The sequence below is a fragment of the Aquarana catesbeiana genome, linkage group LG01 (assembly GCF_042186555.1).
Source record: "Aquarana catesbeiana isolate 2022-GZ linkage group LG01, ASM4218655v1, whole genome shotgun sequence".
In the NCBI taxonomy this organism is placed as follows: domain Eukaryota; kingdom Metazoa; phylum Chordata; class Amphibia; order Anura; family Ranidae; genus Aquarana; species Aquarana catesbeiana.
Genome location: NC_133324.1, coordinates 472,432,811 through 472,456,467, shown reverse-complemented (window position 1 = coordinate 472,456,467; position 23,657 = coordinate 472,432,811). Strand labels below are relative to the sequence as shown.

The window sequence follows — 23,657 nt, the reverse complement described above, 5'->3', positions numbered from 1 at the left end:
AGTGGGGAGAGGGACGCTACAAATGGTGACGTAAAGAATGCATCATATAACGGGAAGGTTTTCATATATGGTACAATAGTATTTCCAGAATGTCCAATTTTTATATGGAGTATGGGACAGACGATACTGACCTCACGGTGGGGTCATCATGATATCTCCCCTTCCCTCTCCCCCTTTGGGGGGAGGGAGATGAGAAGGTCCCGAACTCTCTATAGTTGCTATTAGGGGGCGGTTACAGGCTCTTCGAGATGATCTAATTGTTTTAATTTTTGACCTGTTTTATGTTCTTGTTTTGGGACAATTTGAGTTTCTGGTCGTTTAGGTCAAATGATGTTTGTATTCTTCTCGAAAAGTTTTTGTACTGTAATATAGCTGTCCACTATGATACTATTTCTTCTAACCTTCCAACTGCCTAGAAAACTTCAATAAGAATTATTGAAACTAAAAAGGTAAAATTTTTGTCAGGTTTTTATCTTTGTTCATTTACCCGTAGAGATTTTCCCTAACTTCCTGTCCCTGTAACGCCTTGTACAAGAAATGACTGGAAGCAGAAGGTGCAATCAGCAATAAGAACGTTGTCAGATATTTTAACTGTTCCCCTAACTACTAAAAACAAATGCAGCCACCATATCTGTGGACTGGTAAACTGCAACATACAATATTTTTGTTTTTGGCTTAGATATGCTTTAGTAAAGATTAGAATCTGTTAATGTCATCAACCGAAATTAAGTAGTATAAAGAAAAATAGAAAAAAGTGGTACCCACATCAGGATCTAATTCTTCTAGTTCTCCTTCAAGAGCTCTCAGTTCCTCCTCAGTAAGTTTGTTTAAGATTTCATTCTCATCCACATCCCGGTACTTTTCTAAACCTTTTAGGTGTAACATTTTCTAGTCTTTTGGATACTTTTAGCTTTCAGCCTGGAAGAAAAAAAAAAAAAAAGATTCAAGCTTAACTTCCTTGTATGCAGTAAGCATGTTTGCCTAAGCAATGAGTTACAATACTGAACAGGTGGAATGGAAATCACTTTTGTTACCCACAATAATACTTTCTTTAGCTTGTTTCTCTAGATCAGGGGTCTCCAAAACTTTTCAAAGGGCCAGTTTACTGTCCTTCACACTTTAAAGGGGCCAGATTGTGGCCAGTGGGGTTAGAAAATGTCCTAGCACAGTGAAAATAAACACGGCCTCAGGCTTGGTGGTCAGTAGGAGGAGGAATAATGTCCTATCATTGTTATTAGTGGGAGGAATACTACCCCATTATTGGTATCAGTGGAAGAAATAGTGCCCCATTGTTGGTGTCAGTGGAGGAAATAATGCCCCGTTGGTGTCAGTGGGAGGAATAGTGCCCCATCATTGATATTAGTAAGAGTAATAATGCCCCATAATTGATGTCAGTGGCAGGAATTATGCCCCACTGTTGGTGTTACTGGGAGGAATAGTGCCCCAAGGGCCGGATAAGGGCAGGCAAGGGGCTACATGTGGCCCACGGGCTGTAGTTTGGAGACTACGGTTCTAGATGTTCTAGAAGGGTGTCTCACTGGAAAGGCCCTGTTGGAGTTTTGCTGGTTTGATTCTTTTGTCTTAAACCAGTAGGTAATAACTGATTCTATCAGATGGAATCATTGGATCGCAAAATTATGTGAACTAAGCCTTGAATCAAAATAAAATGTCAGTAATTACTTTAAAACAGCAAGTGCACCTGATAACATGAAAATGGTTCATTGTGCTTCTGTACCATGTTAATACATGTGCAATAGTTTAGACTAATACAATCATCATTTCTGCTGTTCAAAACTTTCCTGGAAGCACAAGGGTATTGATTCATAACTAGTAGAAACAAGGAAATCATAAAGAGAGGACCCAAGATGTAGTTGTGTGGCTTTGTGAAGTAGAGCATCTTCTGCATCCCCCTAAATGTACTTGCTTCTAGCTCATCCCTGGAGAATGTTGGGAGCTGTAAGGATGCAAATCTACAGGACTGCTATGAATGCTTTCTCTGATATGACTCCATGTACTTCAAAGGCGTTCTTGAAAAAGCGTTTATTAGTCCTTGCCTTTAAAATATGATCAGAACTGCTGAAAAACCCAAGAGTTCTATCACAGGAAAGCAAAATCAAAGATAATTTCAATTATTTTGTTTACAAATCTGGGTGATGGGTTTGTAAGTAAGGTATTTTAAAAATACAATTATCCTTTAGAAAATTGATGGGAGCTTGAAGTCACACATCTGTTATTACTGCTAGTTATGCTTGGTAAAACAATGAAAACCAAGATTACTTTATTCTGAAAACTGTAATCCCTTGAATGTATTTCCCATATTAACATATTCAGATAATTTCACAGAATTTAAAATGGGTGTATTCCAGGCCACATTCACATGGACATATAAAAGAGCAGGCAAAGTCTGGCGTAAAAATCCCAGCGTTTTGCATTCAGGAAATACGTCCTGTAATATGTCCTGAGATTCTGCTCATTTACTAAGCTTTGGAGCAACGGCTCTTGCAGAGTGAAACTGCACTTTGCAAAGTGCACAGCCTTTTTGCCTTTAGTAAATTAACCCCAGTGCATAAAACTTCTTTGAGTTAGCTTGGGGGCTTTGTATATTGTTATTTTAACATACAGTGCCTTGAAAAAGTATTCACACCCCTTGACATTATCTACATTTTGTCATGTTACAACAAAAAACATAAATGTATTTTATTGGGATTTTATGTGACATGGGGTAGGCAACCTTTTGAGCACAGTGTGCCGAAAAATGTTTTCAAAGAAATTGAACTTGTCGATTTTATAACAAAAAACTGTTAACTTCACACTCTCAATCACAAAATGGATTTTTTATAAAGTAAATGCTGTTAACTACTTGAGTAGTGACTAATTAACATCCTGCACTCTCATGCCTTAGATCAGCCCCAATTCATGTATCTCACACCTCAGATCACTGTACCCCCTGCAAATCTGTACCCCTCATCTGTCTCCTCACTGTACTAACCTGCGCATCTGCCCCACCTCTGTACCCCCTGCTAATCTGTCCCACCACTGTAACTCCCTGCACATTTGCCCCAACACTGTACCACGCTGCTCTTCTGTCCCACCACTGTAACCCCCTTGCTCATCTGCCCCAACAATGTACCCCCTTTCTCATCTGCCCCACCACTCCCTGCACATCTGCTCCACCGCTGTACCCCCATGCTCTTCTGTCTCAACGCTGAACACCTTCTCACCTGTCCTAACACTGAACCCATCTGCTCATCTGCCCCACCACTGTAACCCCCTTTCTCATCTGCCCCACCACTGTTCCCCCTGCTCTTCTATCCCACCTCTGTTCCCCCTGCTCTTCTGCCCCACCACTGTAACCCCCTTTCTCATCTGCCCCACCACTGTTCCCCCTGCTCTTCTATCCCACCTCTGTTCCCCCTGCTCTTCTGCCCCACCACTGTAACCCCCTGCTCTTCTATCCCACCAATACACCTCCTTTCTCCTCTTCCCTGCCACTGTACCCCCCCCTGCTCATCTTTCCCACCTCTGAACCTCCCAGCTCTTCTGCCCCTCCTCTGTACACCCCTGCTCTTCTGCCCCCCTGCTCTTCTGCCCCACCACTGTAACCCCATGCTTATCTGTCCTACTAATGCACCTCCCTTTCACATCTGCCCCAACACTGAACCCCCCCGCTTATTCTTTTCCACCACTGTAACCCCCCAGCTCATCTTCCCTATCACTGTACTGTACTCTTCTGTCTCACCGCTAAACCCCCTTCTAATCACTCCTACCACTGTACCTCCTGTACTTCTGCCCAACCACTGTACCTCCCTGAACATCTTCCCCACTGCTGTACACCCATTCTTCTGTCCCACTGCTGAACCCCCTTCTCATCGCTCCCACCACTGTAACCCCCTTTCTCATCTGCCCCACCACTTTACCTCCTACACATCTGTCTCACCTCTGTACCCCCCTGCTCTTCTGCTCCACCTCTGTACCCCCCTGCTCTTCTGCCCCACCACTGTAATCCCCTGCTCATCTGTCCCACCACTGTACCTCCTTTCTCCTCTGCCCTGCCACTGTACACCCCTGCACGACTGCCCCACCTCTGTACCCCCCTGCTCTTCTGCCCCACCTCTGTAACCCCCTTCTCATCTATCTGGCCCATCACTGAACCCCCCCCCCCAATGCTCCTCTGTCCTACCTCTGTAACCCCTTGCTCATTTGTCCCCATCACTGAAACCCCCTTGCTCTTCTGTCCCACCGATGAACCCCCTTCTCATCTCTTCCACTACTGTACCCCCTGCACATCTGCCCCACCATCGTACCCTCCTGCTCTTCTGTCCCACCACTAATCCCCCCCTGTTCATCTGCCCCACCGCTGTACCCTCCTACTCATCTGCCTTAGCGCTGTACCCTCTTCTCATCTATGATATGCAGAGTGGTGCAAGGAAGTAGAGATGAGACACATCTACCTGTCCTTGCACACTCATCCCCACTGATCCACCTCTCGCATCCAGCCCACGTGCTTGTATGTGATGTCACATACAAGCATATGGAATGGATGAGCAATGATGAGCTCAGGCCAGGGGCATTTTCTGAAAGCAGTGGGCCTGTGTGCAAGATCTGTCCCCCGCAGCTGAGAAAAAGTGCGGAGCCGAGCGCCGCAGCAAAATTGGGTGTGATTTTCCTTGTGCTGAATACTGGCTGTGGCTTAAGGCTCGATTCACACCTATGCATGTTGCTTTTGAGCGTTTTTGGAGGTTTTTTTTCATGCTTGCCACGTTTTTGAGCAGCGTTTTTGCAGCGTTTTTGCGGCGTTTTTGCCGCGATTTGCGTTTTTTTTTTTTTTTTTTTTTTTTTACAGTTTTTTTTTACAGTCTAAAAAAAAAATAAAAAAACAAAAAAAAAAAAAAACGGCAAAAACGCTGCAAAAACGGTGCACTTGCGTTTTTGATGCTTGTCCATTGAATTCTATTACATGCAAAACGCTGCATTTTGCATGAAAAAAAGTCCCTGACCCTTTCCAAAAATGCAGAGAAACAAAAAGGCATTGATGTGAACATGTTCCATAGGAACCCATGTTAAAAAATTCCCGTGCATTTCTGCAAAATGCAAAATGCATCAAAAAACGCGCTAGTGTGAATGGAGCCTTAAGGAACACAGAGTGCCGGGGTTCAGTAGTAAGTGACGCAGACTGGGAGTAGGTGATGTAGAGGTTGGTAGTAGTAGATGATGCAGAGCTATGGGCTACACGTAATGGAATCACATTAGGAAAGGTAGATTGAAATGAAAGGTGGAGAGGTATAAAAATTAAATAGTAGAGTGAGATTATATTGAACTAGAAAAGCTACAATTTCTGGGGAAATTGTGTGAAGTGTTCTTGCCTCCACCTACAGTAGTCTACAACTTGAGTGGGCAGAGTAACTGGGTGGAGTGGCTTAACCGCTTCAGCCCCGGAAGAATTTACCCCCTTTCTGACCAGAGCGTTTTTTGCGATTCGGCACTGCGTCGCTTTAACTGACAATTGCGCGGTCGTGCGACGTGGCTCCCAAACAAAATTGATGTCCTTTTTTTCCCACAAATAGAGATTTCTTTTGGTGGTATTTGATCGCCTCTGCGATTTTTATTTTGTGCGCTATAAACAATATAAGAGCGACAATTTTGAAAAAAAAGCATTATTTTTTACATTTTGCTATAATAAATATCCCCCAAAAATATATAAAAAAAACATTTTTTTTCCTCAGTTTAGGCCGATCGTATTCTTCTACATGTTTTTGGTAAAAAAAAAATCGCAATAAGCGTTGATTGATTGGTTTGCGCAAAAGTTATAGCGTTTACTAAATAGGGGATATTTTTACAGCATTTTTATTAATAATTTTTTTTTTACTAGTAATGGCAGCGATCAGCGATTTTTATTGTGACTGCGACGTTATGGCGGACATGTCGGACATTTTTGACACATTTTTGGGACCATTGTCATTTATACAGCGATCAGTGCGATTAAAAATGCATTGATTACTGTGTAAATGACACTGGCAGTGAAGGGGTTAACCACTAGGGGGCGGGGAGGGGTTAAGTGTGTCCTAGGGGAGTGATTTCTAACTGTCAGGGGATGGACTGGTGTGTGACGTCACTGATCTCTGCTCCCGATGACAGGGAGCAGAGATCGAGTGACACTTGTCACTAGGCAGAACGGGGAGATGCTATTTACATTAGCATCTCCCCGTTTGTCCTCTCCGTGAGGCGATCGCGGGTATCCCCGCGGCGATCGAGTCCGCGGGACCCGCGACCAGACCCACGGAGCTCCCGGCCGGCGCGCACGCAAAGGCACGGCGGGGGATTCAAATGGACATACAGGTACGCCCATTTGCCCAGCCGTGCCATTCTACCGACGTACATCAGCGTGCGGCGGTCGGGAACCGGTTAAGTAACTGTTGTGTGGTTGGAGTGGCTGGAGTAACTGTGAAAAGTGTTAAAAAGCTTAATATTTTAAAAAGTATAAATAGTAGTAAAAAAGTTGAAGAAGTCCTATCATTAGCTGAAAGAGCTGAACATTTTTTTCAAAAATGAATTTTTTAATTTTTTTTCAAAAATGATTTTTTTTTTTCAAAAATGTTTTTTTTTCAAAAATGATTTTTTTTCCAAAAATTATTTTTTTTTCCAAAAAACTTTTTTTTTTTTTCATGGGGTGGTCATAATGTTTTGGCTGATCATGGGGTGGTCATAATGTTTTGGCTGATCATGGGGGGTCATAATGTTTTGGCTGATTATGTCGTGGTCATAATGTTTTGGCTGATCATGGGGTGGTCATAATGTTTTGGGTGATCATGGGGTTGTCAGCTTTTGTCACCTCCCACTCTAGTTTTGAACATTTTGCCATTCATTCCTATGAGACCAATTTCGCCGCAAAAACAACGATATTTCGTGAACCATTCGGCGAAACCTTCCACAAAGTAATAGTACAACCAATCGGGATCAATCCGCACGTTTCGGTATATTACTGTCTATGTAGTATAAAAGCTGTGGGAGGAGTTAGGGTGGTAAATTTGGCTATAATAAGAAATATATATGTGAGATAACAATAAGTGGTCTTGCTATGCAAGAACACTTAATTAAAACACTAAATAGGACACGAAAATAGTAATTCGAAATTATACACTTTTTTTTTTTTTTTTTTTTATTCTATTGTTGGTTGTTTGACACACGTAATATGGAGCTGTAAAGCCCCCTTCTTAATTATACTTTGAATAATGTTTTGCACAAATTGAGTTGTGGTTATGGCTTCATCAGGGAAGTCACGTGTTGTGACGTAACGTGCGTAGGGATTGGCCGGAAGTTTGAGAGACCGGAAGTGATGCAAGGAGTGTGTTTGACACATGGAAACATACAGATAAGCTTGTTTTTAACTTTTTTGATGTAAGAGACAACTTGGTATTTTCAATAAATTGTATTATCTTTACATATTACACTATGGGAGCCCTGTATTCTTTTATTTCCTTTAATGGCGAACACTGAACGTCCATAACGGAACCAAGAGATTTTGAGGCTATTCAAGCTGTCAGCAGAGAGAGGGCTTGCTCAGCAGATCATGAACCACGTCCATAACCATCTACACGGATATTGATTGGGAGTATGGACGACATATAGACGATCTCATCCCAGGATATTGATCCAAGGCTTATTTCTCTCCATTTGGAGGTAAGGGCTCTGGGAGCATTACGTGATTATTTAGTCACAAAGATTAATATCAATTTCACAACACAACTGTTTATTTAGAAGATTAACCAGGATTATGGACACTCATGATTACTGTCACTAATCTATCACTTTGATGAATTTTTTTGATGCATACACATTTTTTCTTGGATTTCAGCTATTGTGTTTACTTTTTCACACTATTTGGAATTTTTATTTTTTACATTTTTTTTATAATATTAATGTGTTAGAAGTCCGCGCAGATCACTTTTATTATTTACCGTTTATTGTGTTTAGTGTACACTTCAGATCTTGCGGCGATTTCACGTACTTCACATTATTATTTTTCATGTTTATTCACTAAATTAGTAGCGCGAAGGACCTCACTTTAAAGTGTAAATTTGCCGTACCCTCAAAACAACACAACACACAGCCGTTAATGTCTAAACTGATGACAACAAAAGTGAGTACACCCCTAAGTGAAAATGTCCAAATTGGGTCCACAGTGTCAATATTTTCACAGGTTGTCACTGGAGTCCTCTTCCACTCCTCCATGACGACATCACGGAGCTGGTGATGTGACAGACCTTGCACCCCTCCACCTTTCATTTGAGGATGCCTCACAGATGCTCAATAGGGTTTAGGTCTGGAGACATGCTTGGCCAGTCCATCACCTTTACCCTCAACTTCTTTAGCAAGGCAATGGTCATCTTGGAGGTGTGTTTGGGGTCGTTATCATGTTGGAACACTGCTCTTCGGCCCAGTCTCCAAAGGGAGGGGATCATGCTCTGCTTCAGTATGTCACAGTACATGTTGGCATTCTTGGTTCCCTCAATGAACTGTAGCTCCCCAGTGCTGGCAGCACTCATGCAGCCCCAGACCATGACACTCCCACCACCATGCTTGACTGTAGGCAAGACACACTTGTTTTTGTACTCCTCACCTGGTTGCCGCCACACATGCTTGACACCATCTGAACCAAATAAGTTTATCTTGGTCTCATCAGACCACATGACATGGTTCCAGTAATCTATGTCCTTAGTCTGCTTGTCTTCAGCAAACTGTTTGCGGGCTTCCTTGTGCATCATCTTTAGAAGAGGCTTCCTTCTGGGACAACTGCCATGCAGACCAATTTGATGCAGTGTGCGGTGTATGGTCTGCGCACTGACAGGCTGGCCCCCCATCCCTTCAACTCCTGCAGCAATGTTGGCAGCACTCATACGTCTATTTCCCAAAGACAACCTCTGGATATAACGCTGAGCACGTGCACTCAACTTCTTTGGTCGACCATGTTGAGGCCTGTTCTGAGTGGAAGCTGTCCAATTAAACCGCTTTATGGTCTTGGCCACCGTGCTGCAGCTCAGTTTCAGGGTCTTGGCAATCTTCTTATAGCCTAGGTCATCTTTATGTAGAGCAACAATTCTTTTCTTCAGATCCTCAGAGAGTTCTTTTGCCATGAGGTGCCATGTTGAACTTCCAGTAAACAGTATGAGAGAGTGAGAGTGATAACACCAAATTTAAAACACCTGCTCCCCATTCACACATGAGTACGTCACATGACACTTGGGAGGGAAAATGGCTAATTGGGCCCAATTTTTACATTTTCACTTAGGGGTGTGCTCACTTTTGTTGCCAGTGGTTTAGACATTAATGGCTGTGTGTTGAGTTATTTTGAGGGGACATCAAATTTACACTGTTATACAAGCTGTACACTCACTACTTTACATTCTAGCAAAGTGTCTTTTCTTCAGTGTTGTCACATGAAAAGATATAATAAAATATTTACAAAAAAGTGAGGGGTGTACTCACTTTTGTGAGATACTGTATATGTGTGACTTTATGATTTCTTGGCCATTTTTCAGAGAATATGAATGATAACACAAAAAAATTTCCTTCACTCATGGTTAGTGTTTGGCTGAAGCCATGTATTATCAATCAACTGTGTTTACTCTTTTTAAATCATAATGACAGCAGAAACTACCCAAATGACCCTGATCAACAGTTTACATACCCCAGTTCTTAATACCGTGTATTGCCTCCTTTAACATCAATGACAGCTTTTGTGGTATTTGTGGATGAGGCTCTTTATCTTCTCAGATGGTAAAGCTGCCATTCCTCTTGGCAAAAAACCTCCAATTCCTGTAAATTCTTGGTCTGTCTTGCATGAACTGCATGTCTGAGATCTCCCCAGAGTGGCTCAATGATATTGAGGTCAGGAGACTGAGATGGCCACTCCAGAACCTTCACTTTATTCTGCTATAGCCAATGACAGGTCGACTTGGCCTTGTGTTTTGGATCATTGTCATGTTGGAATGTCCAAGAATGTCCCATGCGCAGCTTCCTGGCTGACGAATACAAATGTTCCTCCAGTATTTTTTGATAACATACTGCATTCATTTCACCATCAATTTTGACCAAATTTCCTGTGCCTTTGTAGCTCACACATCCCCAAAACATCAGCAATCCACCTCCGTGTTTCACAGTAGGAATGGTGTACCTTTCATCATAGGCCTTGTTGACTCCTCTCCAAATGTAGCATTTATGGTTGTGGCCAAAAAGCTCAATTTTGGTCTCATCACTCCAAATGACTTTGTGCCAGAAGGTTTGAGGCTTGTCTCTGTGCTGTTTGGGGTATTGTAAGCTAGATACTTTGTGGCATTTGCGTAGTAACGGCTTTTTTCTGGTGACTCGACCATGCAGCCCATCTTTCTTCAAGTGCCTCCTTATTGTACATCTTGAAACAGCCACACCGCATGTTTTCAGAGAGTCCTGTATTTCACCTGAAGTTATTTGTGGGTTTTTCTTTGCATCCTGATCAATTTTCCTGGCAGTTGTGGATGAAATTGCAGTTGGTCTACCTGACCGTGGTTTGGTTTCAACAGAACATTCAACATTTTCCACTTCTTGATTAGAGTTTGAACACTGCTGATAGGCATTCTCAATTCCTTGGATATCTTTTTATATCCCTTTCCTATTTTATACAGTTCAAATACCTTTTCCCGCAGATCCTTTGACAATTCTTTTGCTTTCCCCATGACTCAGAACCCAAAAACGTCAGTGCAGCACTGGATGAAAGATGCAAGGGTCTGTCAGGAGTCCAGAAACTCATTGACCTTATATACACACACACTAATTACAAACAAACAGATCACAGGTGAGGATGGTTACCTTTCATAGCCATTTAAACCCTTTTGTGTCAACTTGTGTGCATGTTATCAGGTCAAAATCACCAGGGTATGTAAACTTATGAGCACAACTGTAATATATATATATATATATATATATATATATATATAATTTTTTTTTTCCTTCAACAAAGTTCCCAGAAGCTCAACAGTATCTCCACAAACTGTAACCTGATTGTGGTTTTCTCAAACACAGTGAAATCCCTTCTTTGAGATTGTTAGTGGCAACCAAGCGAGTCATCTTCCTCCAGATGGTGGGTGGGGCTAGCAGGACTGTGATTGGCTTTGGCAGTGGCCCGCCCCCCTAGCAGAACTTCACCCAATATCTTCCCCATCACAAAAACTTACGATCGCAGCTACAACAAGTTAGATAACTAATCTATGTTTCCCATGATTTACAATGTGTGGGGGCACAGTGCCTTCCTCCCAGTGCAGGTGCGGCATGGGAAATTGTGAGATTGGAATGCTTAACGTCTCACTGACAGTTCCATATACTGCTCTGCTGTTGGAAAGGGAGTTGAGTGCTTGCAAAAGAGGCTTTGCATGCCGCTTGCGGCACCAGTGCCGGGGGTTGCCTACCCCTGTGATAGACCAACACAGAGTGGCACATAATTGTGAAGTGGAAGGAAAATAATAAATGGTTTTCAAAATTTTTTAGAAATAAATATCTGAAAAGTGTGGCGTGCATTTGTATTCAGCCCCCTTTACTCTTATACCACTAACTAAAACCTAGTGGAACCAATTGCCTTCAGAAGTCACCTAATTAGTAAATTGAGTCCACCTGTGTGTAATCTAATCTCAATATAAATACAGATGTTCTGTGAAGCCCTCAGAGGTTTGTTAGAGAACCTTTGTGAACAAACAGCATCGTGAAGGCCAAGGAACACACCAGACAGGTCAGGGATAAAGTTGTGGAGAAGTTTAAAGCAGGGTTAGGTTATAAAAAAAAATATCCCAATCTTTGAACATCTCACAGAGCACTGTTCAATCCGTCAACCAAAAATGAAAAGAGGATAGCACAACTGCAAACCTACCAAGACATGGCCGTCCACCTAACCTGACAGGCCGGGCAAGGAGAGCATTAATCAGAGAAGCAGCCAAGAGGCCTATGTTAACTCTGGGGGAGCTGCAGAGATCCACAGCTCAGGTGGGAGAATGTATCCACAGGACAACTATAATGCCCTGTACACACGATCGGATTTTCCGACAGCAAAATCCATGTTTTTTTTCAGACGGATGTTAGCTCAAACTTGTCTTGCATACACACGGTCACACAAATCTTGTCAGAAATTCTGAAAGTCAAGAACGCGGTGCCGTACAACACGTACAACGAGCCGAGAAAAATGAAGTTCCATATCCAGTGCGGCTCTTCTGTTTGATTCCGAGCATGCATGGAAATTTGTGCGTTGGAATTGTGTACACATGATCAGAATTTATGACAACGAATTTTGGAAAATTTGAGATCCAGATCTCAAATTTTGTGTGACGAAAATTTTGATTGAAAATGTCCGATGGAGCCCACACACGGTCGGAATTTCCGACAACAAGCTCCCATCAAACATTTTCCGTCAGAAAATCCTATCGTGTGTACAGGGCATTAGTTGTACACTCCACAAATCTGTCCCTTATGGAAGAGTGGTAAGAAGAAAGCCATTGTTGAAAGACAGCCAAAAGAAGTCCCATTTGCAGTTTGTGAGAAGCCATATGGGGACACAGCAAACATGTGGAAGAAGGTGCTCTGGTCAGATGAGACTAAAATTAAACTTTTTGGCCTAAAGGCAAAACTCTATGTGTGACAGAAAACTAACACTACACATCACCCTGAACAAACCATCCCCACCGTGAAACATGACGGTGGCAGCATCATGTTGTGGGGATGCTTTTCTTCAGCAGGGACAGGGAAGCTGGTCAGAGCTGATGGCAAGAAGGATGGTGCCAAATACAGGACAATCTTAGAAGAAAACCTGTTAGAGTTTGCAAAAGACTTGAGACTGGGGCGGAGATTCACCTTCCAGCGGAACAACGACCCTAAACACACAGCCAGAGCTACAATGGGATGGTTTAGATCAGTGTTTCTCAACTCCAGTCCTCAAGGCACACCAACAGGTCATGTTTTCAGGATTTCCACTATTTTGCACAGGTGATTTGATCAGTTTCACTGCCTTAGTAATTACCATAGCTGTTTCATCTGAGGGAAATCCTGAAAACATGACCTGTTGGTGCGCCTTGAGGACTGGAGTTGAGAAACACTGGTTTAGATCAAAGCATATTTATGTGTTAGAATGGCCCAGTCAAAGTCCAGACCTAAATCCAATTGAGAATCTGTGGCAAAACCTGAAAACTGCTGTTTACAGATGATCTCCATCCAATCTGACTGAGCTTGAGCTATTTTGCAAAAGAGAATGGGTAAAAACTTCACTCTCTAGATATGCAAAACTGGTAGAGACATAACCAAAAAGCCTTGCAGCTGTAATTGCAGCTGAATACAAGTGCACGCCACACTTTTCACTTATTTATTTGTAAAAAATTTGGAAAACCATTTATCATTTTCCTTCCACTTCACAGTTATGTGCCACTTTGTGTTGGTCTATCCCATAAAATCCCAATAAAATAAATTTACGTTTTTGGTTGTAACATGACAAAATGTGGAAAATTTCAAGGGGTATGAATACTTTTTCAAGGCACTGTAAAGGGGTTGCAGTGCAAAATCTGGTGCAGCTCTGCATAGAAACCAATCAGCTTCCAGGTTTTAGGCTGGGTTCACACTGGCACAACACAATAGTCGTACCACTGTGGATCCGACTTTACCCTGCGACTTCATGTCCGACTTCTGTACAACTTCAATGAACGAGATCCGACTTTGATCCCGACAATACCAGGCCCTTTGAGTCTGGTATTAACCTTAAGTAAGAACCCCTTGCCAAAATAAAATCAAATAAAACAGCGTAGGGTCCCCCTCACCAAGACTATACCAGACCCTTCAGTCTGGTATGTATTTTAAGGGGAACCAAACCCTTATCAGAGCACGCAGCTAGGCAGGTCAGGAAAGGGGGGGGGGGGAGGCAAGTGAGCGCCCCCCCTGCTGTACCATACCAGGCCACATGCCCTTAACATGGGGGGTGGGTGCTTTGGGGCAGAGGGGGCCCCACAACCAAAAGCACCTTGTCCCCATGCTTATCAAAATCTTTACAAGGGGGCCCCCAGATCCCGGCCCCCCCACCCTATGTGAATGAGTATGGGGTACATTGTACCCCTACCCATTCACCCAAAAAAAGCTTCAAAGAAATAAAACCAGCACATCGGAGGGAGAAGAGACGCTGGAGCTGCTTTAACGACTTCAGCCCTGGAAGGTTTCACCCCCATGACCAGAAAATTTTTTGCGATACGGCACTGCGTCGCTTTAACTGACAATTGTGCGGTCGTGCGATGCTGTCCTTTTTTTTCCCACAAATAGAGCTTTCTTTTGGTGGTATTTAATCACCTCTGCGGTTTTTATTTCTTGCGCTATAAACAAAAAAGAGCGACAATTTTGAAAAAAAAAAACATTTTATTTTTACTTTCTGCTATAATACATATCCAAAAAAAATATTTAAAAAAAACAAATTTATTCATCAGTTTAGGCCGATATATATTCTTCTACATATTTTTGGTAAAAAAAAATCCCAATAGGTATATATTGATTGGTTTGCGCAAAAGTTATCGCATCTACAAACTACGGGATCAATTTAAGGACCTTTATTTTTTTTTTATTGTTTTTACTGGTAATGGCGGCGATCTGAAATTTTTTGGGGGGACTGTGAAATTGCGGCGGACAAATTTGACCCCGAATTACACTTTTTGGGGACCAGTGACATTATTACATTGATCAGTGCTATAAAAATGCACTGATAAATGTAAAAAATGATACTGGCAGGGAAGGCGTTAACACTAGGGGATGATCAAGGGGTTAAGTGTGTTCCCTCAGCGTGTTCTAACTGTAGGGGGGATGAGCTTACCGAAACATGACAGAGATCACTGCTGCCGATCACTGGGAGCAGTAAATCCCTGTCATGTCATTAGGCAGAACGGGGAAATGCCTTGTTGACATAGGCAGTTCCCCATTCTGCCTCTCCTCGTCGTGATCGCGGGCTGCCGGCAGACATTAAAGCGGGGTTCCACCCAAATTTTGAACAATATCTGTATGTATTCTCTTCCTTGCCTAGATGCTGACATACCGTTTAAAAAAATTGAAATCGCCGTAATTACCTTTTATTTTTCTATTCTTCTTTGCACTTCCTGGTTCTCCTCCCGTGGGAGTAGGCGTGTTTCTAGCCTCTCCCAGACTCCGCACAGTCTCCTGGGAGCTAGTCTCAGGCTTTCCAGGATGCCACTGAGCATGTGCGGGAACAAGTATTGAATGCTGGGAGCACAGCATTCACCGCATCCAGGAAATAAATGCTTGTGGGCTTCAAATGCCCACAATGAAGATGGAAACCGCCTGCAGTGAATAATATAAGTTATTCTTTCCGACGAAATCTGACACAGGCGGACATATTACACACAATATGTGAGTATGTAATGCTGAGAAGAAAAAAGTTTGTGAATGAACTAAAAAAAAAAAAAAACGATAGATAGGTGGACCCCCACTTTAAGTCCGCAGGACCCGCCGGCACGCACCCGCTATCCTGCTTTTACGGACTGACGTACAAGTACATCAGTTTGCACGGGAGAGCCATTCTGCCGTGTTTAATGAGGGACAAAAACCTGTGTGATGGTTTTATTTCCTTGACACTTTCTATTGGGTGAATGGGTACCCTATACTCATTCACATAGGGTAGGGGGGCTGGGATCTGGGGGCCCTCCTGTTAAAGGAGGCTTCCAGATTTTGAAAAGCCCACCTGCAGACCCTCACAATCACCGCGCAGGGTTGTGGGGAAGAGGCCCTTGTCCCCATCAGCATAGGGTAAAAGTGGTTTGGGGTGGGGGGCGCAGAGCCCCCCCTGCCCCAAAGCCCCCACCCTCAAATGTTGAGGGCATGTGGCCTGGTATGGTCCAGGAGGGTTGGGGGGGGCGCTCGCTCATCCCCCCCTTTCCTGACCTGCCGGGCTGCATGCTCAGATAAGGGTCTGGTATGGATTTTTTTTTTGCGGTGTGGGGGTTCCCCTTAAAATCCATACCAGACGGAAGGGTCTGGTATGGTCTTGGTAGAGGAGGACCCTACGTCGTTTTTTTTTTAATTTTGTTATGAGGTTTCTCCCTCAAGATCCATACCAGACCCATAGGACCTGCTATGGAATTGGGGGGGAACCCTATGCCGTTTCTTTTTTAATTTTGGCGTGGGTTCCCCTTCAAGATCCGTTAAGGTGATAATCTGACTTTGATCCGACTTCAATGATATTCAATGGGTTGAAGTAGGACCAAAGTTGGACCAAAGTAGTGCAGGAACCTTTTTCAAAGTTGGACTGACTTGTGTCGGATCAGTTAAGACGGCTCTCATAGGGAACCATTGATTTATACATGTCATGCGACATGTGCTCCCAAAGTCGGATGTCGTACCAGTGTGAACCCAGCCTTATTGTCAAAGCTTAATTGAACAAGCTGAAGTTAGAAGCTGATTGGCTACCATGCACAGCTGCACCAGATTTAGCACTCTATAATTTTAGTAAATCAACCCCACAGACTGATCACACTAGTTTCAATAAATAGAAAAGTGTGATGTATGCCTGGAGCAATGGAATATGCAGATTTCATGCGTGTCAACTATTATGTAGCGTATGTTGGTGCTGAGCCTCAGGGTTCTTGACTGTTTTCCATCTCTTTGAAGGGCATTAATTATGGTGCCCTTCTTTACAAGGCTGCACCTTTTCAGCTAATAAAAGAATCACTAAGATGTGAACCACAAATCTCCTTGACTATGTTTACATTCTTGTCTGGGATAATATAGCATTCAGCATAAGCGCTACAGAATTCAGCCTTTCACTAAGCTCATCGGACAGGCTGACATGTTATTGTACCCATATAGAGAGTTGTTTTTCAGGTCAAGACCTGGGTCATATGTCAGCCTGTGACAGCATGTAAAAAGGTCACACAGAAGCAGTTTTATCTGACAATAGGAAAGTAACATAGCCATGCTCCCCGCTCCCTCTCCCAATGGGATCAAAGTGAATTAAGTTTCGATCAGCTGCCTAATCCCCAATTAGGTATTCACTAAGATGTCCATAGACATAGGATGATCATTGCCTAATCTAGAAGGTCATGGCCAGACTGGAAGACACGAGTTTGCTTGTAGGAATTTCTGTTGCAATGTTTTTACTAAAGATTTGAACAACAAAAGACAACACGACAAAAAAAAAAAAACTGGGAGGGCTAATGAAGGTAAAATCACGCAACACAGACAAGACAAAACGAAAATAGGCAGATAATGGAAGCACTCATAGGAGTACAAAAAGCAAGCATAGAACAAAATATACCATTACAGGTTAAACAAAACAGTGGGGTAGAAGATCAATGAGCAGGTACAGTATTCCTGATCAACGAATAAAGGAAAGTAGGTTGGAGTTAAGTACTCTCTTCATTTCGTACTGAGAGTCATAGTAAACATACTGTAACTATTGTGATGTCACTGCGGAGAGACCAGCATACCAGCAAGTAAAGAGGAAGGACCTGAAAAGAAGCGAAAAAAGAAAGAGAAGCACCACAGCCCGTCCCAGCGCCAAACCCAACCACCATAGCGAAAGTTGTTAAGACGAGTATTGTATATAGTTTATCCAGGGGCTCCAGATCCTCTCAAACCTTCAGGAGGTATTGCATAAAATGCCCATCTTTTCATTGCCTATAGCATACCTCACAACCGTCCCTGATTTCGAGGGACTGTCCCTGATTTTGAGCAATGTCCCTCTGTCCCTCGTTCCTCCTCATTTGTCCCTCATGTTGATCTGATCTATATAGTTGTATATAAAATGCACTTTTTAGCTTTTAAAAAGTGTTTTCCTTTGCTAAACCTTTCATCTGATTTCTAAATTGCTGCATTTGTAAATGTAAAAAGCCAATATAAAGGAATAGTAGTGGTAAAAAAAAACTTTTGGGCTTAACTCATTTATTTTCCATATAATTCTTCTTTAAGGGGGTGTGGCAGGGGGTGTGTCATATGCATACATACTTTTGCCAATAGTTGTCCCTCATGCCCATCTCAAAAAGTTGGGAGGTATGCCTATAGGAATTTCATGACCTCTGCAGACCTGCCCTGGACAATTTCCGAGGAAACTATTGACATCAATAAAGCTGAATTTTCCCGATTGCTATTGTTCCTGCAAGGAAATGTTGGCACCAGTGTTGTCTGTTGGCTCGTTTCACAATGGAGCGATGTGCGATATCGCATGTGATTTGGACCACACTGCAGTGCAAATCACATGCAATGTCTATGCAATGCGATTTCAGCCATACAGATACTATAGCTGAATTTGCATCGCACTTGGACCAAACTCGCACAGGACCCCTTTTTTGGTCCGCACCAGAATCGGACCCGATGCGATCCCAGCATGGGATCCGATTCCTGTCCGAACTGACATTTCACACTGCAATATGTGAACCGATCTGGGGGTGTCGTTATCTTTGTATTGACACTCCCAGCGGTTCGCATAAGCTTGCGAGTCAGGTGCGATGCAAGAACCCGCAGTGGATTCGTAGGATTCCCGCAAAGCACCAGTGTGAACCGAGCCTTATTATACAATTTTCTTGTTCAATTTCCTTTAAATTTACCTTCAACTGTGTAGTACAAGGGCCTGCCTGATTGCATACAAATTGAAAATGTTTAGGCTTGACCTCCTATTATATGGTTTTGGTAAATCTAAAGGAAAATTTGTACCAGAAAATTGTATAATGTATGACTAAACAGACATGCTCAGTTGTTAGCAGAGTGATTGTTTATACCAGTTATTGTTTTAACCACTTGCCTACTGGGCACTTTTACCCCCTTCCTGCCCAGGCCAATTTTCAGCTTTCAGTGCTGTCAAATTTTGAATTACAATTGCACGGTCATGCAACATTGTACCCAAACAAAATTTTTATCATTTTTTTTAGGACATAGAGCTTTTTTTTGGTGATATTTTATCACCACTTTGTTTTTTATTTTTTGCTATCAATCGAAAAATATTGAAAAAATAAAATAAAAATGTCTTTGTTTCTGTTATAAAATTTTCTAAATAAGTAATATTTCTGCTTCACTAATGTGCGCTGATGAGGCTGAACTGATGGGCACTGATAGACTGCACTGATGAGCACTGATTGGCAGCACATGTGGGCACTGATTGGCAGCATATGTGGGCACTGTTGAGGCTACACTGATAATCAGGACACTGATGATCAGTGCCCTGATTATCAAAGTAGATGTCCCCGTGTGGATTTGCTGATTATCAGCTCTCCTATCCTCAGGTGTTGTCAGTGTGAGGAGAGGACTGCCAAATAACCGGGAGAATCCTGTTTACACTGTGATCAGCTGTGATTGGACACAGCTGGTCACATGGTAAAGAGCTGCTGTGATTGGTTCTGTACCCCGATCTATGATCAGCTGTGTCCAAAGGACATGGCAATCACAGATCTGTGCCGATGCGTGCGATTATGGGAGGATGTCCATAGACGCCCCCCCGGCAATGTGAGCCTGCGCTGTAGCCGTCTTTCAGCTATGGCATGGGCATGAAGTGGTTAAAGAACAATTGCATTTTGGTCAGATTTTCTAGTTGCCATGTCTATGCTATGGTCACCTTTATTTTTTACAGTAATAACTAGAACACATGCAATTAAACCTCAGTTTTCTAAGCACTTTCAGAAGCTGATTTATACACTTGAGTGTATTTGAGTGTGCAGCATCGTTATTTTTTTTACCTTGCCTATGTTCATGTTTAAGTTGGTGTCATGACTGCTGCCCCAAGTTCCCTGTTTCAGGACTTTCTCTTGAAACAATGCATCCTATGGAGCCACCCTTGCATGCAGGGACTAGAGTTGTGTTCCCCTACACTGTGTGCATCAATAGAAACACACAGCTCCATAGCCTAGGATGGCAAGGCATTCCCCTGCTCTTCCCCAAGCCAACAGACTGACTGGAAGCTGCACTCTCCACTCTTAACTCTTTCCTTTGAAGGCCAGGAGTTCAGGGAAGCAGCAGTGAGACAACAGAAGCCAGCAGCATTGAAAGTGTGGGGCAAGCATTTTAACAAATAGTTCAATGGGGAATTATTCATTAATTGTGATCAATGTGTTCAGCTAAAAAAACACTGAGGGATTCATACCAAATTAAAAAAGAGTCAAATTCACATTTTTTGTAAAGGGTTAGAAAGAAAGAAAGTGAAGTGAATGAAATCTGGACCACTTTACTAAATATTCAACTTCCAGATACATATCTGCTCACTTAACCACAAACGTTAGTAAATTGGTTCCATCATGTGCACTTACTAACAGGCTATAGGTTTGTTTTAATCCTTTTGGCTGCTCTCCAAGGTTTTATCTAAATATTAGTTCTCTGGTTTAGGATATCATATATTTTAATTGACAACTATGTCTATATGACATTGAGCACCCAACTGTTTCTACAAAAATTAGATTACTTTCAGTATGTCTTAGCTCATTTTATATATCCAAACATATAACACAAATTTGTAATTATAACCTTTACACACATACATACACACATATATATATATATATATATATATATATATACACAGTGGGGCAAAAAAGTATTTAGTCAGCCACCAATTGTGCAAGTTCTCCCACTTAAAAAGATGAGAGAGGCCTGTAATTGTCATCATACCCTGTTTCCCCGAAAATAAGACCTAGCGTGATTGTCAGTGATGGCTGCAATATAAGCCCTACCCTCCAAATAAGCCCTACCCTGTTTCCCTGAAAATAAGCCCTACCCTGAAAATAAGACCTACAAGGACTTTAAGTAGGGCTTATTTGGGGGGTAGGGTTTTTATTGCAGCCATCACCAACAATCACGCTAGGTCTTATTTTCGGGGAAACAGGGTAGGTATACCTCAACTATGACAGACAAAATGTGGAAACAAATCCAGACATTCACATTGTCTGATTTTTGAAAGAATTTATTTGCAAATTATGGTGGAAAATAAGTATTTGGTCACCTACAAACAAGCAAGATTTCTGGCTCTCACAGACCTGTATCTTCTTCTTTAAGTGGCTCCTCTGTACTCCACTCATTACCTGTATTAATGGCACCTGTTTGAACTTGTTATCAGTATAAAAGACACCAGTCCACAACCTCAAACAGTCCCACTCCAAACTCCACTATGGTGAAGACCAAAGAGCTGTCGAAGGACACAGAAACAAAATTGTAGACCTGCACCAGGCTGGGAAGACTGAATCTGCAATAGGCAAGCAGCTTGGTGTGAAAAAATCAACTGTGGGAGCAATAATTAGAAAATGGGGGGCGTGGTCTCGGCATGGAGGAGTGAAGCCGTGTTTCTCAGAGGGCTCCCGGGTCGCGGCTTGTTCACAGATCGCCTACACAGAAAAACCCCACATTTTGGACTCTCAGAGTATCCTCTTGGCCAGGAAAGACTGCTCAGCTGTGCTGTGTGAGCGGAGAGCGGAATGGAGAGATACCTGGTGCCGAGACAGCCAGTGGCTTCTACACCGGACATTCCTAAGATGGCGCTGAGCACAAGCGAAGGTGAGGAGCCTGGCGCGCCGACAGGAGGAGGGGGGAGACAAGCCCAGTGTAATGACATGCTGCCGTTCTCACCGAGCAGCGACCTTTCCCCCTCCCTCCCCCGCTCAGTATCACTCACATCATTTACAAGCCCGGGAGGAGAACCCAGCTGCACACCGCAGTGGGATTCACATGACATACAACGCTCTCAGTCACAGAGCTTAACCCCTGATGCGCCTCTGCCCATCTTACAGCAGACTTCCATGAGCTCTGCCCCACTGCTTGTGCCTGCACATATGCCCCCATCTATGTTTACTGGAGAACAGACATTATGGGCTCTATTGCAAAAGCTGCCCACAAGAGATGACCTGGACTCAGTGGCACTTAGAATGGAGGCAGCGTTACGAGGAGAGATTGCTGGAATTAAGCAATCAGTAACAGCAGTCACCGCAAGAGTCACTTCCATTGAAGAAGAAACCACAACCCTGCGCCAGGGCTTCACAGAATTAAATGACACAAAAGAGGAGATGGCAGACCAAATCGCACAGCTACACTTGTTACTAGATGACCAGGAAAACCGCAGCCGCAGGCGTAACATAAGAATCCGCAGTCTGCCAGAAGCGACCCGGCAAGCGGACTTAAAAACGACAGTGACTGCTCTATTTAATGATTGCTTAGAGCGCCCGACAGAAACACCTATCGCAATAGACAGGGTCCACAGAACCCTTGGCCCCAGAAATGCGATGGAGGACAGGCCTAGAGATGTTCTATGTTGCCTGCATAATTACTCTATTAAAGAGGACATTCTACAAAGAGCCTGGCGTAGAGGGCATATTGACTTTGATGGAGCCCAGATATCTCTCCTACCAGATGTTTCCCGCAGGACCCTACAGATGCGTCGTTGCATGAAACCCCTATTGGAGAAATTCAATGAACAAGGAATCACCTACAAGTGGGGCCATCCTTTTCATTTGATAGCAAGGAAGGGAGGTCGCACATACATCCTCCGACACCCTAGGGAGGTTCCCACCTTCCTCACTACCCTTGGGCTACCATCAATGGCATTACCTAACTGGCTGGCATTTGTCCTGACACCTACTACTAACATACCAGCAGGAAACCCGTCGGGCAGACCTCAAAGACCTCGACGCAACAACAGGTCGCAGCGTAGAAGACAGCTGGCCCCACAAGACAACGAACCTTGAATTCACAGAGATAAGTCGCTCTGAAGCCTGAACTTGGCTATTTACTTGCCTATTGTTGTTATCTTTCGTATGCTCTGGTTAGACTTTTTAGTATCTCTCTGGCCTAGGGGCTCCATGGAGACAAGTTAAGTCTCCAGTATCCTGGACAGTTTTGGTCCCCCCCCCCTGTTTTTTTTTTTCTTTCCAGGAATGGAGGGAAAGTACGCAGTCAAGTAAGCGGGCCTCACAGGAGAGATCATCATTAAGAAGACACAGATATGTCATTATTGTTGTAAACTAGAAATAACAGACTCTGTCGATAATAATTCAGCAACCCCTCACTGATTTATGTTTATATGTGTACCACACTACCAGACTCAGAAAAGGGTACAAATAGTTCACACTGTTTAATAATTTTGAGGCTTACCGCTGAAGTGAGTTTAACCTCTGAGAGGGGACAAAGAGGGACTAGCTGATATCAAGAGTTGGAATTTCTTAGAATAACAAAGGATAAATATCTGTATAGAGAGGTAATTATCTAACTATTGGTCCACTACTTCCCTCCCCTCCCTACCCTTCCCCTTTTCACACCCTCCCCCACATTTACCTCCCCCTTTTCCCCTCCTCACCCCCTCCCTTATCCACCCCTACTGCTTACCAACTACCCTACCTCGGGACCCTGAGATAGTTTCAGATGGAAACTGACTTTCACAGATATGGAGACTCGGGTAAGGAGTTTTGGATTGCCCTCCCTTGGATGGGACCCAGTGGGTTTAGTGATCCAGTTAGTAAATAGAGCTAATAACGGGAGATCAGAATTTAATATAGTTCTTTTAACTAAGGCTTTACTCAACGTTTTATTGTTACTGGTTATAACGTTAAGAAGTGTTATAAAATACTGAACGTCATAGGTTTGTATGCTCTGTGTTTCTAAAGAGCTATCTCTTTTCAATGAAGTCTAATATACCAAGG

The 23,657-nt window shown here is 43.0% G+C and overlaps 1 protein-coding gene across 3 annotated transcripts in view; it reads right to left on the bottom strand.

The window, feature by feature from the left end:
* Nucleotides 1-23,657, bottom strand: part of TMOD1 (tropomodulin 1) — a 132,207-nt gene that overhangs the window by 81,686 nt on the left and 26,864 nt on the right. For all 3 annotated transcript variants that reach the window (XM_073591241.1, XM_073591240.1, XM_073591242.1), the window contains one exon: nucleotides 766-918. In XM_073591241.1, coding sequence (XP_073447342.1) covers nucleotides 766-885 — 120 coding nt within the window. In that variant the 5' untranslated portion in view covers nucleotides 886-918. The remainder of the gene's footprint in view (nucleotides 1-765; nucleotides 919-23,657) is intronic.